Here is a 26857-nt window from a genome sequence, read left to right on the forward strand (position 1 = left end):
CAGATTTGTTACGAACCTATTTTTGGTATGTTCCTCATAATATGTGTCAAAGCTGAAATTTACCATAAAAGGTACGAATAATTCCAAAGGTAAGAAAACTGATTTTGCCTTTGGTCTCCAAATAGATTGGAATATTTTTATTCCAATTGAGCACCTCAAAAACATCCAGTTACTGTTGACCACAAGGAAGTTAAAATGGGGGAATTTAACAGGGCACTATGTTTCATTGGTGACAGCAGAGAAAGCCTGCAATGACACGTTGCAGTATCTATAACGTTGGGGGCACAACAGGGTACACAGAATACCTAAAACATTTATATTAAGGATCTCCAAAACAACATACTTAAAACCCAGAAAAATGTTATGAACACTGTTTCTGCCTAATACATGATCAATTTTTTTTTTTTTTTAAATCTTAACATGGTATTCTCTCCTACTCTCTCACCACCCCCGCCCCCAAAAGGCCACAAAGTGCTTTCACAAAGAGTCATTCTTTTAGATAAAGCCATTGCACAAAATGTACAGTTCAGGTACTGAAATGAGTACCACACTGGTGTCCAGTCGTGGCAGTTTTTACACACCAGAATAGCATAGGCGAAGTCTTTTAACAGAATTACAGCAAACATCTTTATAAGGGCCATACATGTAACACATTTAGAGTATTAAAAGGTACAGCTGACTCAATAGCAAAATTTAAAAGCTACATCCTGTTAGCACATTTAACCCAAATGAACTTGAATCTTTCTATGATTTACCACTCAGGAAACTAGGACAGAATAAATTTCTCGTCAAAAGCAGTTTGTTTATTTACACAAAACTAGAAGTCAATTAATGTCACTACCTGCTAAAGCAGATAGCAACGGCGCCCTTGTCTGTAATATTTATACTGTCCCAAATATTAATGTCAACTTAAAATGGCAAAACTTTAAATTACTATTTTCTCTACAAAATAAATGTAATCTATCATATATAGACCTGGAAAAAACCCAAAAGTTCAAATTCTTAATGTGAAAGCAAGTAGGGAAAGATTTAAAAGTGAAAAATCTTTTATACTTTATGTAAATGATACTTAAGTATGACAAACAGGTGATAATTCAAGTTCATAACTAGTAAGTCACTGAAAGATAAATGCATTCATTCATGTACCACAAAATTAAAGAAGACATGAGGACATGCCGCAGTCAGCGAAATAGCCAAGAATCAACAATTTACTAGTTATTTTGTCCCAAACTATTACCATGTGTGTTTGGTATGTTAACAATTTAAATATCCACATTAGGCTAAACATCAAGCACCTGTTAGCAGTGGAAACTGAAACACTTTGATGCTAAAAAATATACAAGATATTTAGACGCTATTTCATTGGTTGTCAAAAACAGTGACTACTGCCAAATAATTAAATATAAAATATTGTGCCAGGTCCTCTCAGGGAAATGTGAAAATAATACTGACGATCTCATTGTCATTGTTGTGATTTTACTGGAATTAAACAAAAGCCAGAAGTTATAGATTTATGACTGCCAATACTATCTTTGGATAGTTACAATACAGTATGTAAAATTAAAGATGGCTTTGTTTAAAAGACTGCCATAAATCAACAAAACCCAGCTGTGTCTGGTGGACATGGTAGAGAGAATGGCAATTTTGAGAGAGGAGTGCTTCTAAAGGCATTTCCTTGGAGGTTCTGAGGTTTTTTTTTCCTCCACATTACTGAAAGGCCAAGAAATGTGGTGTGATTACTATAATTCCTACAACAAAACTTCCACTTAGAATAGTTACATGTTCCCAAACTATTTTTCTTCTGTCTGCCATGCTGGCTTCCATATTCCATGGTCCACTGTCATCTTTTGGTCTTCTTTTTTTGTAGTACAGCAGCCCTCATGCTGCTATCCATTGAGTAGGTAAACCACCAATTCATAGGTGGCCATCATAATGGCTGTGTTTGGAATCTGTCTCACTAGATGAGTTGTCAGACCACGGTAAAGAGACCCATAACCTTCTTCTTGAATGAGCAAAGCTAGTGTCTGAAAAAAAGATCTGTATTTTGTTCCCTCTTCACGTAGTCTTGTTCTTACAACTTCTGTTTAGGAAAGAAATAAAATCATTTTACTTAAACATTATTGATATCTTTACACTCTTCTAATTATAACTGAGCATATCCCATTTATCAGTCTATAAGTGTTAAGCTCAGGATAAAAAAGGAGTAGCTTCTAATGTGTAGCTTATTGAAACCAGTCTCATTATAGTAACATCAAACTTCTAATATGGCCCAAATCATGCATATTAATTATAAGACTTTACAGTCTTTGAATGTAAAAAGACACAATATAATAAAAGAGAAGTATCAGTTGTATGCTAAACAGGTAAAAGGAATAGATACAAGAAGGAGGAAAAGGTGAAGAAGCAGTAAAGAGATGGCATCCAGGATGAATATAAAAAGGATACAGTGAGAAACAAGCAGAAAAGATTTAACATGAATAATACAAAGAAACAATAGCACTATTAATCTATTCAAAACAGTCCACACATATGAGTGTGAAACATCATGTGGACAAAGAAGCTGACAATGTTCCAAACACTAGCTGCCAGCTATAAATCCAAGTCTGGGAATCAAGTAAGCAAAAATCATACATTTTTAAGAGCTGAATGAACTTTAAAGATTAGTCAGTCCAATTTTTCCTCATTTTAAAAGATGAGAAATCAGAGCTACTGAGAGATTCTGGCCAGTTGCGGGTAGAAGCTGGGACAAGAATTCAGAGGTTCCTATGTAACTACTTTTTTTACATCCACTATTTCTCAAATTTTTTCAACAAAGTATTCCAGATGGGCCTGGGGAAATAATCTAAAGCAACCCACAGCAATTGTCACTATTTACTTGAAATCTGTTCTGTCTTAAAGATTCGTGCCATTTATATATTTAACTCCAAAATGTCCTATTTGACCAGGTGTGGTGCTGGTCAAATGTCTGTAATCCTATAGCATTCTGCGAGGCCGAGGTGGGAGAATCGCTTGAGCCCACGAGTTTGAGACCAGACTGGGGAACCAGAGATTATTTCTCTACTAAAAATTAAAAAATTAGCTGGGCATAGTGGCCTGAGCCCATAGTCCCAGCTACTTAGGAGGCTGGGGCAGGAGGATTAATTGAGCCTTGGAGTTCAAGGTTGCAGTGAGCTATGATCATGTGGCTGCACTCAAACTTGGGTGACACAGTGACATTCTACCAAAAAAAAAAAAAAAAGATGAACGTATCTTGTTTATCAACTGTACCCTTTTCCTGTAATGACATCATCTCACTTCAAGGGAAAAGTCTGCTTAAACCCCAAAACTCTATTCCTTATACCTTAGCAGGAGGTAAGGTATAAGGAATATACCTAACCCACCCCACAGGTCAGTATCTAAACAATATTGCTGATACTATCATATTTTGACTTCTTTTAGAAAAGTCAGGAAATTCCTTCAGGAAACTGAGATAAATTCATAGTCCAACCTGGTTAAAGAGTTGGTTTCATAAATTACTATTAGAGCAAATGTGCATTTTCTAGGCCTGTCTCATTTTTCCTGATATGATATACAATGGACACGGTAAATATTAATCAGTGTAAGTTAACAAAAATGAAGCGCTTACATTAAAAAACAAATCTTAAACATGCAAAAATCAAAAGCTACGCTTAAAATAAAACAACCAAAAAAGCTACCAAAAAACCTCAGCATGTAGCAGATAAATTATTAAGTGACTTATCTAGCTATCAATGAAAAAGGCTATTATAAAATTTAAATACAGAAATATTAATATACTTATTTGCCAACATGAAATAATGTAAAATAGCTTGGTCTTTGGGATTGCAGACTTTAATTCAAATTTGGGCTTCAGCATTAAGTAGGTATGTGACCTTGAGCAAGTTATTTCATGTTTACATTTCTTTTCAGTATTCCATTTGAAAAGGAGAACAATTCTGGTTATGTTCTAGCAAAACAGGGAAAATAAGTACTTTAGACAATTTTTACGTAGATTAGTAATGTATGTAAACTATCTACTATAGCGCCTACATATATGCTCTTTTCAAAAATCAGAAACTTGCCCAAAAGTCACCAAGCTGAAGTGAGTAAGGCTGGAATTTGACTGACTTCAGAGCTCATGCTAATCATCACCATGCTATTTGATAGCATAATACTGACCTATTAATAGAGCCTACGTTACTTAACCAGATTTAATCTCATTATGAACTCTCAAGAATTGTATTTTGTTATACCAGAATGCAGTAAAATTATAAATGCTTTAATAAGTGAGCTGTTGGCTGGGGTGGGAAAATATTTCTGATTTAATAGATATCTCTTCTTACCATGTGGATATGCTATAGTTGTGGCACAAGTTTTTGAGGTGGCAGCAGCTAGCATCATTCCCACAAAATCTGATGCTTCTTTCACAGATTCTTCATCATTTTCCATTGTAGAAGCAGTCTTATATTCCAGTAGTTTTTGTTTTATACTTTCATAAATAACAAAATGGATAACAGTCTCTGATATACCAGCATACGAAGCAGACATGCCCCTATAAAATCCTTTTAGTCCATCTGTCTGATACACTTTACGAACACATTCAAAAGCACCCATTCGCCTTTCCCCACGGTTCCTGAAAAGCAAAAAGAAACATCTTACTGATAGGTTTTTTAAATAAAGTAAGTAAAATATAATAAAATATGTCACTCTAATAATAAAGAATGGTCTTCAACTCATGAAGAATTAAATTATAATAAAAAAAGTTCATATTTTAGATTTCCTATTCTTTTGTCTCAAATTTGTCATATGAAATGAGTGATATGTAAATAGTTTATTTTACTGAATGCAAAATGCACTACACTGAATCTTCAGTCTCGTGTCCTCATTGGGGTTCACGTGGCAGGGATAAGCAATAAAATCCTTTAGGAACTGTACACCCTGATTGCAGCTCAAGACAAAAACAAAACAAAGTAAACAAAAATCCTCACATTGTATTAATTCCAGTTCTAAGTAAACTGAATTCCTTTGCATTTAGTAACACAAATAGAATGACTGAGACACTAATGATGATAGAATATCATAAAGCAAGTAGTATGATTAACTAAAATTCTGTGCACCTGAGGGATTCTCTTTCAACCCCACTCATATTCTACCTAAGAGGTGATGGGGTGAATATAAGTCAAATTCCCTATGATCATTTCAAGGCAATGGCCATATCAGTCTCCCTGGTGACTAGTAAATGAGAACCTGTAGTGTTATAAAGTATTCATTCAGTACTCTGCCTAAGACAATGTCCTTAGTTCTGCCTAAGGGGGCAGCACCTACTCTTACAGAATACAACATCTTCTCCTACACATGCATGTAATTTTGAGTTTTAACAGTATTTGTTACCTTAATGCCGATTCCCCCAACAGGACCTTATCTATAAAGAGATATGTTTATACACTACCTATAAAAAAAGGGAAAATTTACCTATTTATAAATTATACCTAACTTGTTTCTGACATAAAATAAAACCACCACCACAACACCCACTTAATTACCTACAGACACCACCAGTTTTATGAATGGATTGTCTTTAGATATTGAATACCTATTAGATAAATGATCCACAAACCAACTGTAACTAGTTTCTGCCATTAAAGATCCTTCCTCACAAGTTAAAAGGGATACAAATCCTGAAAGGTGACATATCAGCCCTATTTTTACTTTTTTTTTTATTGATTTTTCTTTTTTTTCAACAGATGGAGTCTCCATGGTGCAATCATGGTTCACTGCAGTCTCAAACTCCTGGGCTCAAGCAACCCTCCCATCTCAGCCTCCCAGGTAGCTAGGACTACAGGCATGCATTTTTTTTTTTGTAGAGATTAAGTCTTGCAGTGTTGCCCAGACTGTTCTTAAACTCCTGGCCTCAGGCAATCCTCCTGCCTTGGCCTCCCAAAGTGCTGGGATTACCAGTACGAGCCACTGCACCCAGCCCTCAGCCTTATAAACTAGAATCCTCAAGTCAACCTTTCATTATCACCCCACCCCTATCTAACTCCCCAACCCTGCAAGCCTAAGAATTGTGCTAGCTTGTGTTACAAGTGTAAAAAAATAATACTAAAGAGTTTTAAGTCATGCTTTTCCTGGATTCCTTATAGAGCAACACTAAACACAGTGAAACCTAACCCTGGTAGTTTACAATAGAATAATGTGGACTAGCATCTTGTACTTTCTAACCTTTGGAATAAGTCTTAGCTACCATTACTTTTCAGATATGTGGCTTTAAGAAATAAACTTGGAGTTTTACTACAACACTTAAGATTTTATTAAAAGATCTATTTCAGATTAAACAGTTAGATATTTCTTTTCAAGTTTCCAAACAGTATATAGTTCAACATGACAGAAGATGGAAAACAGATATTTAAGCAGGCATAATCGTTAATGATGAGTTAGATCAGTTTGACTTAAAGCCTATAGGACATAACACTATTTCCCAAACACCAAAATATAAAAACAGTAAAAACATGTTATACACAGAACCTACTCCAGACTGAAAGTCTAAAATAGTTTAAAACCATTAATATTATTATTGTAACATATAAGATAGGACCATCTTGCTACTTAAGAGTCTATTCTAAAGCCAATAAGAGAGTTGAGATGGCAAGACCCTATGCAGCACTGCTTTTGGCCTACTCTCAGTTCCCAGAACACCAAAGGCCCTACACTTTAGAATCTCTGAGGTTTGCACTGATTGGTTCCTCTGCTTTAAATGGGTTCAAAAAACCTTTCCTTGATTATTCCACTTAAAATTAGTCCCCACTATTTCCTGGTGCATCTCTAAGACACAGCAGTATCTGCTAATATAGATTTGTTGAATGAATGAATCTTGCTATTATAAAGTGGTCAGTGGTAACAGATGATATATGAGAACTATTTTGTCAGCCTAGGGTTCTAGCCTAGGCCAATTATAAGTACCTATGTAGGGAAAGTATTACCTTTTGGATTAGGTTAATCTATCCCTTTCTTTCCTTTCTGTTTCTCTACAGAATCTTTCTAGCCACTCTTTTTAAAACAAAACAAAACAACACATTTTAATAATACACTTTTTTCACCTGGAAAAGCTCATACTGTCAACTCTTACATTATCTTTTTTCTGATGGCAGACCCAAGTTTCAAAACTACAACAACAAATTCAGCAGCAAAAGAAAGAAAAAATTTGTAGCAAAAAAGTAGTTAAATCCACTGTAACCAATTTTATTTTAAGGAATTAACATACCTTGCATCAAGTTGTAACCGAGTCTTTATAAGCCAAATGGGGTTGGTTGCTGTGATTGCAGTAAAACCTAAACAAACATGTTTAAAATGAACTCTGGTAAAAATGAAGAATACACTATTAACTTTAAGGTTTTAAAAATTAGATAAATCTATATTAAAGAAAATGTATATAAACTACTATTATGTATATGTTACACTTTTCATTTTACAAATCCATACAACGACAAACATTTGTCTTCACTTCCAATCTATATGAATTCTCAAATTCTGTCCTAAACTAACAGATTCTTTTAAAATCAAAATGAATATAAATTGCTTTCCCAACCTACTTAGAATATCCTTTAGGGTGCTTTCTACTGTCTAAGCAGAATTCAGAAATCCATCTCTACAAACATAGAGACATTTTGTGTATTCTACGGCTAAAAAGCATGCATCTGGGATCCTAAAAACCAGCTAAAAAAAACAGTTACCTGGGGTTTGATTAGCATTCCAAATCACTACATTCAAAATGAATTCTACATAAATGTCAAATTTTACCAATATTTTGATCTTCAGTTGATTATATAGTGGGAAAGACTGTTGTTTGGCCCCATGAATACTTTCTACGTATATACTTACTAATACTGTTAAAATAACCGTATCAGAGTAAGGTTTTTGTTAGGGTTACTAGGACAGGCCTATCTTCATCTACTTAAACATATACAAAAACTCAAAAGTTCAAAAAGTTACAAATTGGAAGTTCCCTCTTACTTTTATAGACAACATGGAAGAAACTCAGGGTAGAAGACAGCTCTAGTTTACTTTAAAACTAAAGTATTATGTACTAAGTATTGGTGCAGAATGGTGGTCACCTAAGATGGCTCATTCCAGGTAGTAAATTAAGATCTACCTGGAACAGTATGTTTCTAGGATAGTGCATATGCTTTACTTGCCACCTTCCTAGCTACGGAAAAATAGCACACAAAATACAATCTTGATGACAGAAACTTATAAAGATTGCTTTATCTGCACAAAACAGGGTTTATAATTTACACAGACTTCATAGAACTACTTACGTTAAGTTACATTTATTCAATAAAAACATATGCAGAAATGTTTAAGGATCTTAACTGTTTTAATATTTCTATCAAATACTAGCAGGTCAGGCACATTATTTTTATAAAGGTGGCTAATGATCAGTACATTTAAGATGAGTAAAGTACTTACAGAAACAGAAATGCTACAATATACTTAAGAATAATTTGTTTTTAAATTAATATAGTACAGATCCAATCATAAACCCTTCTTGGCTTTCAAAGGTATATCTACATATGCAAAATAATTATATTAAATTGTTTACAAAGCTGAATTTGGTCTCACGGGGTTCTTTTCTATGTCAGTAACTGACTAACTCAAATTTTCCTTCCTTAAGCCACTGTTTTAACATTGTAGAAATAGCCAGATATTACACAGATGGATGCTCCAATTAAATCTATTTAGCAAGCAAGATAAATGGAATAAATATTCAGTTTAAATAATTCCTTTACCACTTTTGTAAAGATTATATAGTCTACATTTCTCTTAAGTGCTTTTAATACTACATACGTAAGTATAAAACTAGAATGGGACCAGCAATTTTAGACGCATCAGCAGGTACTAAATTGATAAAATTTAAAATGTTGAGCAGGTTGCCAGGAACATCTTTTTATATAAAAGGTTGTTTTCATGCATATATTCTTGGTAAAAGAAAAGAAAAACATGAAACTATCAGATCAGTTTAAATATTTTTCTTGCATGGTTCTAGCTTAACTGAGAATAAAGTTATAGAGTATTATTTTTCTCTTCTTTTGAACCTCATTTTTCTACGTGAAAAGGCTAGGATATTCAAATTATATTTTAAAGCAATCAGACATTAATATTCTGGTCAAACTCCAATTTAATGATTCTTGTTTTGTAAACTTAAATATTTGTATTAGCTACATGTCTGTACAGCAAATTTAAGGGTTTGTAAGTAAAAAGCTGCTAAGCAGCATAAACCAACAAAATATTCTGCATTACTCACAATGATTTTTATTAATCATTTTATAGAAATCTTAAGAAAAACTATTTGCTTTTTATTGAATTTTAAAAGCTTAAAACTGGGAATCTTTACATCAAACTTTTTAAAACCAGCCGAACTAGGTAAAAATTCTCATTCATCTTATTATACTTATTTGAAAAGAAGATGAGCACCTAAGTTTTTTTTTTTTTTAACTAAAAGTTCCATTTCTAAAAACAAACTTTAAATACCCAAGCTTCTGTCCATAATACTCTTCCAAGTCACAAAAGAATTTGAGGCTGGAAAAAAAACCCATATATAAAAAACTTTACAATAGTACAATAAATTTTTATAAATGTTAGGAACAAAACTTTTTAAAGACCCATAAATTATAATTTTAAATTATTCTCTGTACATATTACTATAACGTCACAAGGCAAACAACAGGTATTTCTCACTTAACTAAAATTCATTTCCAAGCACAAATTAACCTATGTAACAGGCCACATTAAAATTTAGGTAAGTGAGAGAATGTTATCTTATCCCTATGTAATTGCTATTATCAGTACGCTATGTTTACTATGGTTGCTTTGGCTCAACTCTCCCAGTGAGAGCTAGCTCTTAATAAAGACACTAACCTAAATGCCAGCAAACCATTGGGTTAGATAAAGAATCTAGGCACAATCCACAGAGTTTCAGCTATTAGCCCTTTACCGCTTAAAACTCAGGTCCTTGAGTTTTATGCTATTACTTTCTCCTAACCAAAGACACTTTAACAAACTAAATAGACATTACTAGGATAATTACATCTAATAAATATAATCTAATAATCTAAGAAATGAAGCCAATGGAAAAAAACAAAAATTTATCGTAACTTAGCATTAAATATGGTAAGGCAATTTGAGGTTAGCCCAAGCTAAACATATCTTCCCATTACTTATAAGACAAACACACACAAAGATACTGGGAATAGTGCCCCTGAAATTTAGAAATTGTTTGTTACTTTTTATTTTGCATTTTAATTTTGTGACATTTTGATAATATGCTAATTTATATTTTAAGACTCTGAGCACCTAGTGAAACATGAAAATGAACTTAAGATGACATGAGGGATCCATTTGTAAGGTAAGAAGAACTAATATTGCTCCACAGTCAGTAAAAGCAAAGTGCCAATATATTGGCCATACTGTTAGTAGGGTGGTTAGCATGTTAGAAAGCTCAAAAAAAATTTTTAAATGCTACTTTAAAAGTTTTGCTTTATCTAAGTAAGATTCCATTTGACAGTGTCGACCAATTAAAAACCAGATTAACAGAAAAATTCTGCTTAAACTTGCTGAAAATGTTGATTTCATTAAGTGAGTGATACCTGTAGTGTTGCGTTTTCAGTACTTTTTATTTCAACTAACTTCTGTAAGAACAAAGCCCACCTAACCTCCTAAATGTATTAACACCACTTTTAAAAGTAATTAAAACTAAAACAGCTAAGATCCCATATATACTTATCCTGCATTTATTTGCAAAGTAATGATATTAACTTTAATTTTTTTTTGCAAAAGAGTTCTAAGAAAGCCAAGTATCAACAGACAAAAAAGAATGGAAAGCATTGTATTAGGCTTTTAAATATGTTATGCTAAGCAAAGAGAACTGTGATTTTATCTAAAACTTTTAAGACAGTATAATACCATTTATAGCTATATATTGTTATCACATTCTTTGGAGGTCAAGGCTGTTACCGCCAAGCTGAAGACCCCAGGCTTTTATTACATGACGACTGAAAAATACCTCATTCTTCCTTCTAGAAGGAATATTATAAAGGAATCAGACTTAGCCTTTATAAAATACGCAATGCACACACAAATTCAGGAAATAAAAGTTAATTTCCCGCCTCCTAATTCCACAGCTATTATAAAATCCCAGGGTGCGTTTCTTATACTACAGGCTGCAAGAGATGCTCAGATCAGTACTCACGAGGTTTAAGTTAGTCCATATTTCTACAGGAAGTGACCTGCGGATGGGGAGCATGAGATGACACGATCTCACTCTTTTCTCGGGAGAAATGTACAGTAAATGCCTAAAATAGACACAGGCTTTTCTGTATCATAACAACAAGCAGTGACCTCATCAGAAACATGTGTACAAATTGAATCCCATTGGAAGGATTTGAGAAATATTTACTGTGAGATCTAACTTTTTTGAAAATTTTAAGTTAAAAAAAAGAAAGGAATATCAAAATGGGCCATTTAAAAAAATGTACCGAGTACTGAAAATCCTACCATCTGCAGCAGTTTCAGAATCTAAATACTTACCTAAAAGAAGATCAATTCTGCCTTAAAGAAAAAATGCTAACCTTGTCAAAAGGGAATATTTAGAGGGGATCATCATCTCCCATTTTCCTACCACTATTATCTATTATGATTAAGGAGGTGAAAACACAATTTCTATTCTTTAACAATCAGCCTACTTAGTAAATCTTTAAAAAAAAAAAACCCAACACAATATTCAAGTAACTTCATTTTGGAGCTATTTATATAAATTTGTAATAAAATAAAGTATACGTTGCTACAATAGTACCTTTCACCTTTTGCACTATGGCCAGTAATATTGCACATCCATACTTATGAAACATTTTGCATTATTTTGTATTTAATTTCTTGTGTTCTACAAAACAAAAAACAGGAAGAATGTTTACACACAAACACACAAAACATCTGTCCAATCATCCATCTGGCTGAATTAACTGCCATGGACAAATAAAATATTGTTCAAAAAAATTTCATAAATGCAAGACAATACCTGTATTTAATGAGTAAAAGCCTTTATTATAATGAAGTTTAAGTCTAATAGAAAAACATAAATTGAAAAATAACAGTGTATGCTGTAAGCAAATAAAACCCACTACGTATGTAGGAAACTTTCAATGATTACATTACTAGTATTTTAAAAACTGAGAACTGTATGAATATATAATCCAATCAAAATCAGAATTCATTTCCTTTACATTTATAATGTTCTATATAAAAGTATATACATGCCAGATAAAATCTTTTAAAAATTGGGAATTACTATAAAGAAAGAAGTAATTTAATAAATTTTCTTGCTGTGCCTAGGTGTATACAGAGGAATATACAACTTAATTTAAACAAAATATACAGGCAACAAAACAGATACCCTCAATAGCTGAGATAGATACTGAGTCTGTCAAAGGTCATGTGTAGGAGGAAAAAACGGCAGGCAAAATATTAAGAGTCAACATTATTTAATTTGATTATTCTCACAACTGAAAAAAATTTTTAATGCATGAAAATGTACAGCTCAATTTTAGAGGCTTATAAATTCTTACAGTATGCACTACAACAAATAAAAAGACCCACTTTAAACTGTCCTTTTAATAAAATAAATTTTTAGTATCTAAACATGAGTTCATATGGATAAAATGCAAAATGAAAATGAATTGAGAGGTCACTTGGAATAAAAATCATGTACAGTGCCTTATAAATCCTTAATGTATGTGCTATCTGGTGTGTTAAAATCTTGCAGGCAGTATCATTAATGGTCCATTTTAGTGTGTTTTTGTGTACTAAAGTGACAAGGTTAGCATTTTTTCCCTTGAACAGACAGCTGAAAATGATTTTTCACAGAACTATCTTTACTTCATACCCCCAAATCATTCATGTTTAGACCTATAAAAATAATCCTAAAAAAACCCCAGAGTAATCTGGTCTAGATTATTTCAAGAACAAAGGGGGCAAAAGGCTACTTTAATGAGTCTGCATTGGACCATTAAGTTTTACCAACCATATAGTTATGAATAAAACTGCAAAGCTAAATGTTAATGCTCATTAATAGTGCACAGAAGCTCTGAAAGCACAGTTCTCAGAACAATGTAACTGCAAACAAATTCAAGCAGTATTTTCTACACAATAAGTGTACAGTGCAATAACCTCTGAACAAGTATGAGACTATAAGTTTACCAAAACTCGAAGAATTCAAGTTGGAAAATGGTATCAATGTATAGATAAAAACGAACTACATGTTAACATTTGTAAACATTTGAGAAAAAAGTGCAAAGTGACAATTCTACTGAAATTCTTTGCAATGTGATACAAATACAGTAATAAATTCTGATGAGATAATCTAATGAAATAAGATGTTCCAGTGGAAATATATTCTGAACCTCTACATTTGCTATACTGATATAACAAATATCAACTTAAGGCCGGGAGCGGTGGCTCACGCCTGTAATCCCAGCACTTTGGGAGTCTGAGATGGGTGGATCACGAGGTCAGGAGATCGACATCATCCTGGCTAACACAGTGAAACTCCATCTCTACTAAAGACAAAATACAAAAAATTAGCCGGGCACGGTGGCGAGTGCCTGTAGTCCTAGCTCCTCGGGAGGCTAAGGAAGGAGAATGGCGGGAATCCCGGAGGCGGAGCTTGCAGTGAGCTGAGATCATGCCATTGCACTCCAGCCTGGGAGACAGCGAGACTCCGTTTCAAAAAAAAAAAAAAAAAAAAAAAAAAAATCAACTTAAAATGACCGCTCATCTAACTTTCTAGATTCCAATTCTTTCAAATAAGATTAATATTTCTTTATAATTATCTGAGGTTATAAGCCAAAAACATAATCACTGGTAATTCAGAAATGTATTTTTAAAGAACCTGATAGAGGTTTGTCACTGGCCACCAACCTTTACCTTACATCCAAATTCATAGGGGAAAAATTCTATCTATTAATATTCAACATCTGTAAAAATTACATTAAAAATAATTCTAGTTGTAACAAGATAATCTCTATGACACTAAATGAAAGAACTGATTCTCAAAATCCAAATCTATGTAGACCACTTGACTCATTCCATGGGTAAGCTAACAGAGGTTCACATAAATTACATATTTTGCCCAAGGTCTCCTTATTGGTAAATGATTGTATTTCACTCTTTTGACCTTTAGATTGTCCCTTCCAGTTTTAAAGCTTCAGTGAGTCAATCGACAATTACTAAATACAAAAAGTCTTAGAAACAATCTGTAATATGATAAGGGCTATTGACCTTTCAGAAATTTGTATTTCAAACTTACTTACTTCATGAAGTATATAGGTCAAATTGACTCAGTTTATTTTTAAACCAAAAGTGTTTAACAGTTTAGGGCACTCATTATTAAGCACATAATTGACACTCAATTTATTGATCAATAGCTGATGAAAGCAGCTACAGTTTATAAAGTTACAGCATAATTTGAAAATCTGAGATATGAGTAAATATGCAATAAATCTCAGATATTAGGGAGAATTTTCTATGGAAAACCGAAGTTCATGGCTTTGTCCAACATGCGTAGCAGCAAATGATTCCAGAACCAGATTGGTCAAACCAACTGTTTATCTTTATGGCAGTATAAAGACCTAAAACTTGTTGTTTTAATTCAGAATCATATATACTTATCAGTGATGACAGAAAGAGAGTTCCTGGAAACATTTCTATAGTAAGCATGTACACATAGCCAGTATCTAAATTTCAGGAGCTATCTAGTGTGAATTATGTAGAATAAACAATTTTTAAAAATACACATGGTAACTGAATTATCATCACTCACAAAAATTTCAGCATTTGAGCACAGGACAAAATGAATACTTTACCAAGAATTGCCGACACATTTCAGACAGAAGCCAAAACATGCAGCAAAAAGGGAAAAGACACTAACAGAAATTGAGGAGAGAAGAGTAAATCACAGCTCTGTAACTTATTTACAGTGTAATTATGGTTGGATTCTTAAAACTGTTAACAATGATCACTAAACATTCAGTGGACTACACAAGGCAATATAAATATATTACTTGTACCCTAGCATGGAAACTCTTAACTACAAAAATGTCAACTGATGACAGATTTTACATATACCTAATTTGGTTTATATCGATAGATGTAAAAATCATCTCATCAATGAAAAGCACATAAATCATCAACTTCTCACTACAAACTTATAATTCAATATTAAGCCTCTAGGTTTCAAAAAGTTTGTTTTTTAATATTATACATTCATACCTGCCATTGCTGCTGAAATCATGTGTACCTGGGTAGAATCAGGATCAAATACATCATTCAACTTTTCCTTGCAGTTTGAATAAGCAGCAAAGTATATTGCTCTAAAATAGAGATTTAGATTTATCAATAAGCATGTTCTTAATGCATAAGACTTACATATAAATTGATCTTCATAATTTTAGAATGGAGAAATTTAAAAACCATAAACAAAGTCCTAGCCACATTCTCATGTAACATTAGATATATACACTTTTCATAAATACTCTGAAGTACTTTTTGTATTGACTCATTAAAGACAGTATCAAATGTAAAGTTCCTACCATTCATCCTCAAACAGACCCCCATCCAATACTCTGACAGTCACTTAACTCACTAAAACTTGGTATCCAAAAAGATAAAAAGAAAAAATGAAATTTTAAAAAAAGAAAATAAAAACAAAATAACAACTAATTTAAACAAAAAGTATTTAAGATTTTGATGTTTAGAAACTAAACGAATGAATAAGGCTTACTGTAAGGCTGGTGCAGTGCTAAGGCTAAAGTAAATATAGTTATTGGAGATAAGTAGATATGGCATGAGCACTTAACATATAATTTTTTTCATGGGGAGAAGAGGGTGAAGCAGATCCAAATGATTAAAATATATGCTAAACAATTTTAAGATACTGTGGTATATTCTAATTCATAGTACACACACTGTAATTCATATTATCCTTAAACAGACAAAACAATTCCAACAAAAGAAATCAGACCCATCAGGTCAGAATATTTTCCAATGTTTGTAAACACTGAGTGAAATTTAATTATTTCCCTCATTGTTAACTTACTGACTATGATTTTATGCATCCCCACTACCTCTTCTATGTTAACTTCCCATGCGTTGAATTATTTGCTTGCTGTATGAAATATCCTGTTATTTCCCCATCTTATTGGATGCTTACTCATCCAATAAGAATCAGAGTAGACAAATACAAATGAGAATTTCACTGTTGTACCTTTATTAATGTGCTTAAGAAAAAAGGAAAATTAATATAACTTAAAATGAAACATCGTACTTTATGAGAAAGAAAAACATAAGATACACTTGATGTCAAGTTGGGAAGAGGAATAAACAATGCATTTCTAGAAATCAGTAAGAGAAAAAGAAATCCTAATGAGAAAATGGCCATGAAATACATATAGGCAATTCACAGGATAGACAAATGACAAATTACAAGAAAGTATGACTATACCAAAAATTAAATAAATATGTATTAAAACAGGGAAAAATCCCTTTCAGTCCATTTGGTAAGTATTAAAAAAAGATGGACAGTAGCCAGCATTGGTAAGGCTATGGATAAGGGATAAAAATCCAGTATGCCTTTTTATACTAAGGTAATTTAGTAATATTCACTAGTCTTAAATATGCATATGCCCTTTTATTCAGAAATTCTAATTTTAGGTAACCATCCTAAAAAAAATACTTCCTAGTGTTCAAAGATAAAGGTTGAGGTATGTTTACTGAACCACTGTTTATACAGTGAAAATCTAAAAATAATCTAAATGCATAATAAGCAAATATTTATTAATGATAGAATACTATACAATTAAAAAAAAAAACCCCACATACTATCCATGGAAAAACTTCAAGTTAAATTAGGTTAAACATTTCGTATGATTCAGTTTATGTAAAGCATAATAAATATTAAGTATACATGTTTTTATGTATATGATAATCCAGAAAAATTACTAGAATATACAGGAACTGTCTATTAATGGTGGTTATCTACGAGAAGTGTGAGTGTTTGGGAAGGTACACAGGATGAGAGATGATGTGTTTAGGGTAGAAACTTTACGCTATACTTTTTTTGTTGTTTTTGTTTTACGAGATAGAGTCTTGCCATGTTGCCCAGGCTGGTTTTGAATTCCTGGTCTCACGTGATCCTCCCACCTCAGCCTCCCAAGAAGATGGATTATAGGCATGAGCCATTGCATTTGGTGTTTTTTTCTTTTAACTTTTTTTATAATTAGGATGCAATTTTGGATATTTTCTTAAAGAGAGAAAAGAACCCATAAAAAGTTGAAACCTAATAAATAACAAGACATGGATCTGGTACATGGTTTGGATATAGAAAGCATTTTCACTCTAAATATGAACTTTGTACAGTGTTCTGTCGTGGAAGAGGCTAACAATCTAAGATGCAATGGTGTCAGAGAAAAATGATGAAGTGATGTTTTCATGTCCTTCTGGCTTCCTTAATAGGTAACAGAACCATTCTATCTGTTTCATTTGTCCCATAAGCCAAAAAAATGACTTAGTTTTAAGAGTTCCAGATCTTCCCCTTTCTTACTGCTAGTTCCTTTGGCTGCTCCTTTAGTTATTAGTTCCTTTGCTTGTTCTTTGTCTTCTGACTTTGCATAAAAACTGCTTCACAATGATCTTACTATGCGGTCCTTTGCACCTACACATGCTGCCATGCCCATCCTTTTGGACGGTTACTGATACCTGTTACACCATAGTTCTTTATCCTTATCACCCTGACATCTCTTCAGCATCTTCCTTGAATAGCTTCCTTTTTATTATGGTAAAGGCCATGTACATCACTTATTGTCCTTCAACAATACACAAATTGTCAGGTTTTTAGACTTTTTGTCCCGTTCTTCAACCCTGTTCTAAGCCCTGACATCCTTCCTAGTCCTTTGGTTCTACTTTTCTATCTTGTTTCTTTGAAGTTTGATTTCTATGTGGAAAGTGAGAAAGGAACACTAACTTCAGGTGGAGTGCAGAGCAGGATAGCTACGAAAAGCAGAAAAATTCAAGATACCTTAAATGCCTTTTGGTCCAAGGAAAATATTTGTTTAAAAGAATGCTTACCTTTCTTAGAGTCAAAATTTTTCAAGATGCAAGAGCCGGTTTAGTTAAACTCACAAATCTACCAAGCACGTATCTCAAAATATCAGGAGTATTTTACAGCCTTAGCCCTGTGTAGATTTTCAATCCTGCAGCCCCAAATTCTTCTAACTCCTATGGTCAGATGAGAGCATAAGCATCTCCCCAGAAGACTCAATATACTGCCACTAGCTATGAGGGTATTTCCAGATTTATCTTGCAAATATTACTAATTTTACATCTCCTAGTCAATGCAATATAAAGATATATAATATATTCATAATTTTCAACTTTGATTACACCATCTCCCCCAAAAAATCTCAGGTCCGTTTATAGAATTTTAACATTTAAAACTCTTATCTATAAATACAGTGTTCCTTAAACTTCTAGCTATAATATGCGATACTTTATTATTTTCCCCAGTATAAGACTATCAATAATTTAATGCAAATACTATACCTTCTCCCTTATATTATGAAACATAGCCTTTGTATTCATATTACTACTGTTAATTTCTAATAGCACTGAAATACTGTTAGTCTTCAAAATATCCAGTACCATTTCCTACCACCAAACATTATTATATAAATTTGTTCTGGCTAGCATCTGTAATTCTTAAAAAGAAAATTAAGTATTTTAACTTCCCATAAACATTGAAAACCACATTTATAAATTTAACTGTATCTATAAATGATTAAATCCAGGTGTGCTGAAACAAAAGAGATTGCCATAATTTGCTTAACTTTAAACAATTTTTTTTTTTTTACCTGGAAGGGGCTACCCCCACTAAATTGGGGCCTAATCCTCTAAACAAGGAACGTGGCCCTTCTTTTTCCAAGATCAACCTGAAAGAGAAAAAACATTCTATTAGAAATACCCTTCAAAGTCTGGTACTTTATTTACTTTGTATAAATAAAGTTAGAGTCTAAATCCAGTATATTTGTATTATGTTATGCTTCTCTGGTTTTCCTTATTTATTAAAAATTTGTGGCCAGGCACGGTGGCTTATGCTTGTCATTTCAGCACTTTGGACACTGAGGCGGGCAGATTCCTTGAGGCCAGGAGTTCAGACCAGCCTGGCCAACATGGTGAAACCTCACTGCTAATAAAAAACACAGAAATTAGCTGGGCATGGTGGTGCATGCCTGTAATCACAGCTACTCAGGAGGCTGAGGTAGGAGAATCGCTTGAACTTGGAAGGCGGAGGTTACAGTGAGCCAAGATTGTGCCACTGTCCTCTAGCCTAGAGACAGAGTGAAACTCTGTCCCCCCCCAAAAAAAAAAAATTAAAAGAAAAAGAGGAAACACAACAAAACACAAAACATTGTTTTTTTTCATGGCATAGCATAAATTGTTGAAGACTGATAATAGATTTAGTAGTAGTGATTAAAATATCTGTTGATTCTTTCCTGAAAGATTAAGACACAAAGATAAAGAGTTCTACATTATTTTCATATGATCATGCTACTCTTATCTTTGATTTCCTTAACTTTACTATCTTTACCAGCAAATTGAAAGCTTAATAAATAACTACCTGCCAACTAGAAATGTAGTTCCTTCCTAATTTTCAGGTCTTTTACTCAATATTGGACAATACTTCTTAGTATTGCAGTATTATCTCATCCCCATTCCACTGAAATGCTGTAGCTAAATCTATCACCCTAATGTCCTTTAAGGTACCAGAATGGTTGGGCTGTTATTTCTCCTGCCACTCTGTTAACAGTTGCTATATTGAGTATTTAACTGTATAGTTAGCTGTTTATAAGTAGAAAAAGTAAGTAGATAGAATAAAGAAGGCGAGGCCCCTGACACTGGAATTTGCTGTTCTGTTTTGGTAAAAAGAATTACAACAAAACAAATAAATTAACAGACCATATTAACAAGCAAATACTATACAACCTAGATACATATATGCCCAGCAGAGAAAGGAACAGAGCCAGGTGTAAGTCACAGAAGGCTTTTTTGGAGTAAGTTATGAAATGAAGTTTTGGCAGTGAGAAGGAACAGAAACTGAAGAGTAGGTATTTTAATTCAGAGTTAACAGACTAGGCCAAGTAGTTCTCAAACATCTATCTGCTTAAGAGGGATCTCTTTAAAGGTAGTTGGGTCTAACGGTTAATTTAAGGCCTGAATTGAGCGGCCAGACTTCTCAAGATATGAAGCCCAATGTTGGTAAGGAATAACTCTAAGACCTTGAAATAACTCTTCTCTCATACTTAGTTTCATCAGCAGTAAAACAAAACAAAACAAAACAAAAACAGTACCCCTCTACTGGTTACTGTGAGGATTAAGTAAATTAATATATGAAGAGCTTAAAAGAGGGCCTGAAAAACTGAGAAACTAAAACACAGCCCAGAAGGATTACTAAAGTTCCTGTGAAGAGAAGGCAAAACCACTGAAAAAGAGAATTAAAAAGTATTATCACAGAGGTCAAAAGAAGAATTTTAAGGAGAGGCAATCTGTGGTAGTAAATATAAAAATCATGGTATTAAAATACTTTTCCTATTATAAATCAGATAGAAATATTTATCTGTAACTAGAGCATTTTTTTTTTCTTTTTTGAGACAGAGTCTCACTGTATCACCCAGGCTGGAATACAGTGGCACGATCTTGGCTCACTGCAACCCTGCCTCCCAGGTTCTAGTGATTCTCCTGCCTCAGCCTCCCGAGTAGCTGGGATTACAGGTGCACACCACCACACCTGGCTAATTTTGTATTTTTAGTACAGACAGGGTTTCACCATGTTGGCCAGGCTGGTCTCGAACTCCTGACCTCAGATGATCCACCCACCTCGGCCTCCCAAAGTGCTGGGATTATGGACATGAGCCACCACGCCCAGCCCAATTACGGCATTTTAATCCAAAACTGTTATCAATTTTATTCTACCTATTCATGCACTTATGTAAACAAGTTGGAAAAAAGAAAAGGCTGATGAAACCTTTTAGTAACAAAGGTAAATACACAGAATGAGTTTATTTGCTATTACAAAATAAACACTACTGAACTAAGTTCAAACAGTGAGCTGATAAGGCAGACACAAAGGCATTCAGTTATTTACGAGTATAAACATGCAAAACCTGATTTTAATACTTTTGAAATTTCAAATCCAATGGCAACATAATGAAGTATGGCAAAATGTAAAAACAAATCTTTTCCAAACCATCAGGAAATGTTAAACAAATCCTGAATAGCATTAGAACTCTGCTGTCTCAGTTGTACTTAGGTTACATAAAAATCACAGATTGTCGTTAACTGGATGTACTTACTTGTGAGAGTACTTGGAACATTAAAAACATACACGAAAGGAGTTAGCATTAAACATTATCACATTTCAAAAGTAAATGAATAATCCAAAATAAAATTCTTACAATAGCTTTAGAAAAAAATCCACTGGATATATGTAGAAATATTCTAAATACACATGATTTGGAAATAAAATTACACTTTATCTTATCTAACTATTCTCCATTAGGGATTATCATTCCTTATGAGTACAATTCAGAGTAACTTCTGTAAATAGGTTTATAAAGAATCATTTTAAATGTCGCAGAATAAAAGTAAACAAACATCTGGAAATCACTAATGCAAACTAAAAAAGACTGCTGAATACTATGCTCTCACTTTAGGCAATGAAGAGGTCCAGGAGACACTATTCGGTTGACACTGGCTCCAGCCATGGTGTTCAGCTGAACTTCAGAAATATAAAGTGCCACAGAAGATGACTGCAGTCGTGTTTTTACAACTTCCAGTGGACATGTCAGAATAGCTCCCACTGTACCACCACATCTAAAAAAAAAAAAAAAAAGAACAAAGCTCATCTACTTAATTCATAAGTTAGTACATATGCCCAGAGCTGTAATCCTCATGGGTACCTGGAGCTTTGCCAACATACTAAAATTTATAATTTTTTATGTTAGATGACTAAACAAATTTTTAAGAGATTCCATTATTTGATTACATACAAACATCTTCAGTAACTAAAATGAACACAGCTTAATAACTATCTGGCAAGAATAATTGCTGATGACTTCAACTGATAGATGCTGTTACTAAAATTGTACTGGTAAGTCACATCATGGCTTTAAATACTGTCCTAAGGTTTGATTTAGTACTCATGTATATATAACTTGTGGCTCCGTTAAAATCTAGGCCATTCTTTGAGGTATATTCTGTCTTTCAAACTCCTGTCCTTTCAAACTGAATGGTCTTCTGAGCATTACGAAAGAACTCACTGATAGTTAAACATATATAGTTCTCTTATGTTAGATACCCAAATATTCCAAAGTATTTCATCTACAAAAAAATACAGCATTTGAAGGCATGGCTCACACATGTAATCCCAGAGCTTTGGGAGGAGGCAGGAGGATGGTATGAGGACAGTTTGACATCAGCCTTGGCAACATAGCCAGACCCCACTTTACAAAAAAATTGTTTAAAAAATTAGCCAGGTGTGGTGGGGTATGCATGTAGTCCCAGCTACTTGGGAGGCTGAGGTGGGAAAAGTGCTTGAGCATAGGAGTTCAGGACTACAGTGAATATGATCACGCCACTGCATTCTAGCCTGGGCAACAGAGTGAGACCCTGTCTCAAAAAAGAAAAAAATTGGCACTTGAGTCTCACAATTAATGTCTGTCAGGCCTACACATGGAAATCTGTGCAATGTAGGTAGGCTTGTTAGAATAATCCAACATAAATAAAAGGACGGATCACCAGAACCATAAGAACAAAAGCTCTTAATGACATTAAACTGTTTAAAAGGTATGTAAGATATAGGCTGAGTAATTATTAGTTTACTATTTTAAAATACAAGAGTAGAAAATAATTTCCTCTTAAAACATTAATAGCTACCAAGTGAAGCCTTTAGAACGGCTTTCTAACCAAAAGGGAAAATCGCTCAGAAAAACTCTTAGTGCAGTCAAAGAGAAAAGCTAGTTGAGTCAGGTTAATATGGACCTTCAAAATGGGCATTAAAAGAAGAAAAAGAAAAGCAACCCATGCAATAAAACACTAAACAATTCTACCTCCACAATTAAAACACACACACACACACACACACACACACACACACATATATGTAAAAGGAAAGCAGGCATGGCAATGTTAGTATCACTCCAAATAGAATTTAAAAGAAATTTTAAAAGATAAAAATATGTCTCATTAATTTATTAGTATATTCCACCAAGAAAATAAGATAAAACCAAACTGTATGCAACTAATGAGTGAAAAACTTATGCAACAAAACTATTAAAAGATAAAGAACATTCATACTTAAAATAAAAGACGTAACCCTTACCTCACACTACATTTTAAAATTAACTCAAAATGGATCATAGACCTAAGTTTAAAATGATGAAACTATAAAACATCTAGGAAAAAAACATCTGGAAAAAAATCTTTTAACTTTGTGTTAGGCACAGACTTCTTACATGGAGATCAACAGAAGCACAAATTAAAGAAAAAAAACTGAAAAACTGGACCTTATCAAAACTAAAAACTTATACTCTGAAAGAAACCAAAACTGCTAAGATAATGAAAGAAACTGAGAAGAAAACGAAAGCCACAGACTGAGAACAAATATTTGCAAATCATTACCTGCAAAAGTGCTTATAATCAGGAACAAAACCATGTAATTCAGTAAGAGATTTAACAGATAGTCATATATAGATGCAAATAAACACATAGAATTCTCAAAATCCTTTGTCATCAGGGAAAAGCAAAGTAGATCCATTATAAGATACCACTGCCCATCTATTAATGGCTAGAATTAAAAAGACTGATCAACAGCCAACCGCTGAACAGTTTGTCAGTTTCTTACAGAGATAAACATAAAACTGCCACACAACCCTATCTCACTTGTGGGTGCTGACCCAAGAGAAATGAACAGGTATGTCCACAAAAAGACCTGTTCATGAATGTTTATAATAGCTATATTTATTAATAGCTAAAAACCGGCAACAACCCAAATGTCCATCAACTAATGGAAGCAAACTGTGATACACCTATATCATGGAATACTATTCTGCAGTAAAAAGCCACCACCTGGATAAATCTCAAAAGCATTATGCTAACTGAAAAAGCTAGGCACAAAAGGCTTTTATTTTTGACATTAAAAAATTATCCTTACTTAAGCAAACGTTTTTATGATATTCTAGAAAAGGCAAAATGAGACAAACAGAAATGAGATCAGCGGTTTCCAAGGGGTAGAGGAGAGGGAAGAAAGTGACTGCAAGGGGTACGGGGGAATTCTTGGAATAACAAAAAATGTTCAATATCCTTTTTTTTGAGATAGGGTCTTGCTCTGTCACCAAGGCTGGAGTGCAGTGGCATGATCATAGCTCACTGTAGCCTTGAACTCCTGGGTTCAAGCAATCCTCCTGCTTCAGCCTCCCTAGCAGCTGGGACTACAGGCACATGCCACCATGCCCAGCTAAGTTTTTTAATTGTTTGTTGAGACAGTGTCTTGCTATGTTGCACAAGCTGGTCTTGAACTGATAGCCTCAAGCAATCCTCCCACTTCAGGCTTCCAAAGTATTGGGATTATAAGCATGAACCATTGGGCCCAGTCAATATCCTGACTATAGTAGTGCTTAAAGGACTTTATAAATCTGCTGAAAGTCAATCAACTGTATACATTTAACAAAGCACAGATTTTACTGTATGTAAACCATACACTGACAAATCTGATTTGAAAAATATGTGAAAACTAGTAGGAATTCTTAATATATGATCTGGGGCTGAATATATTTATATTATGTGAAACATTCAATCATAAATAAGCTTAGTATTTCAAAAAAAACCTCCACTCATAGCTTTAAATGGGCAGTTAAAAAAATTTAACCTCCCCCAAAAAAATGTCGAAACCACAATTATATGGTCAGATTTCAACAAAATTAGACAAAAAGTAGTAGGATTATAGCAAATCTGAAACAAAATTAAGTAGAACTTAGAAACCTCAATACTCAATAAACAAGGAAAAGATATTTTCAAACAGCCATGAGATAGTCTTAAAACCTCATTATATGTAAGGCCATAAGGAGAATCTTAAATAGAAGCCATCAATTTACTTATAAGAGTTGAGGGTTAAGTGGTAAAGACATGAGTCATCATCACACAGTATACTTTGAGTATATGCAATGCAGAACTCAGAAGAACCTGTGGGTTGGTCCATACCATATTCACACTACAACAGTGATCTATTATGGCAAACCATAATAATTTCAATTTGTCTTTGCCTGATTTCTTTTTAGCAGTTTAGTTTATTTACTTTGCAAATGTATTGAGCATAAAACCCACAAAACAGGCCCAAAATCTATAATAAACATGTGTATGTTTTGATTTTATATTCTGTAAAACCTAAGAGTATTGTTGAATATGAATAACTTCTAAAAAATGTATTCAATGAACATGAATTACTTCTATAATTAAAACGAAAACAAAAAGCAACATGAGCACATAAAGCCATGATTCCTACCCAGTCATTCCTGGTTCCAAGAAAATAAATATTATACAGAGAAAACAAAACAACAATGGTAAAAACAATACCTATGCCTCACACGCTTGTTTTAAAGATGATATAATCCACATAAAGCATTTTGTAAAGTGGCACATAAAAAGTACTCAATAAATAGTAGCTATGTAGTTATGTATTTCTATTACTGATAATAGTAACTATGAAATTTTGTAATAGAAGTATTATGAATATTTTGTGGCCAGACCAACAGACAAGGTAAATACTATGATATTTAAAAAACACTTCAGCAAGTAAAACACATGAGAATCTGAACTGGCCAGGCATGGTGGCTGATGCCTGTAATCCCAGCCCCTTTCAGAGGCTGAGGTGGTAGGATCATTTGAGTCCAGGAGTTTGAAACCAGCCTAAGCAACACAGTGTGACTCTGTCTCTTAAAAAAAGAAAGAGGCTGGGCGTGGTGGCTCATGCCTGTAATCCTAGCACTGTGGGAGGCCGAGACATGTGGATCACCTGAGGTCAGGAGTTCGAGACCAGCCTGGCCAACATGGTAAAACCCTGTCTCTACTAATAATACAAAAAATTAGCTGGGTGTGGTGGTGCACGCCTGTAATCCCAGCTACTCTGGAGGCTGAGGCAGTAGAATTGCTTGAACCCAGGAGGCAGAGGTTGCAGCGAGCCAAGATTGTACCACTGCACTCCGGTCTGGGCAACAAGAGTGAAACTCTATCTCAAACAAAAAAAAAAAAAAGAGAGAGAGAGAGAAAGAAAAAAACAGCCAGGTACAGTAGCATATGCCTGTAATCCCAGCTACTTGGGAGGCCAAGGTGAGAGGATGGTTTAAACATGGGAGTTCAAGACTTTAGTGAGCTGTGATTGCACTACTGCACTCCAGCCTAGGCAACAGAGTGAGACCCTGTCTCAAAATGATGACGACAACAACAACAACAAAAAACAAAATTAAAAAACAACAAAAAAATAAGGCCAGGCATGGTGGCTCACACCTATAATCCTAGCACTTTGGGAGGCCGAGGAAGCTGGATCACTTGAGGTCAGGAGTTCAAGACCAGCCTGGCAAACATGGTGAAACACCACCTCTACTGAAAATACACACACACACACAAAATTACCTGGGCATGGTGGTGCACACCTGTAATCCTAGTTACTCGGGAGTCTGAGGTGGGAGGATTGTTTGAACCTGGGAGG

At 33.9% G+C, this 26857-nt stretch overlaps 1 protein-coding gene across 1 annotated transcript in view; it reads right to left on the reverse strand.

The window, feature by feature from the left end:
• Nucleotides 1-361: 361 nt before the first annotated feature.
• Nucleotides 362-26857, reverse strand: part of SLC25A36 (solute carrier family 25 member 36) — a 36362-nt gene continuing 9866 nt past the window's right edge. Inside the window, exons 2-7 of the mRNA XM_033212486.1 lie at nucleotides 21805-21969; nucleotides 18951-19028; nucleotides 15316-15416; nucleotides 7259-7325; nucleotides 4341-4630; nucleotides 362-2080 (exon numbers count right to left, since the gene is read on the reverse strand). Of these exons, the coding sequence (XP_033068377.1) occupies nucleotides 1887-2080; nucleotides 4341-4630; nucleotides 7259-7325; nucleotides 15316-15416; nucleotides 18951-19028; nucleotides 21805-21969 (895 nt within the window). The 3' untranslated portion in view covers nucleotides 362-1886. The remainder of the gene's footprint in view (nucleotides 2081-4340; nucleotides 4631-7258; nucleotides 7326-15315; nucleotides 15417-18950; nucleotides 19029-21804; nucleotides 21970-26857) is intronic.

This window comes from Trachypithecus francoisi, unplaced genomic scaffold (assembly GCF_009764315.1).
Source record: "Trachypithecus francoisi isolate TF-2019V2 unplaced genomic scaffold, Tfra_2.0 Lachesis_group0, whole genome shotgun sequence".
Classification (NCBI taxonomy): Eukaryota; Metazoa; Chordata; class Mammalia; order Primates; family Cercopithecidae; genus Trachypithecus; species Trachypithecus francoisi.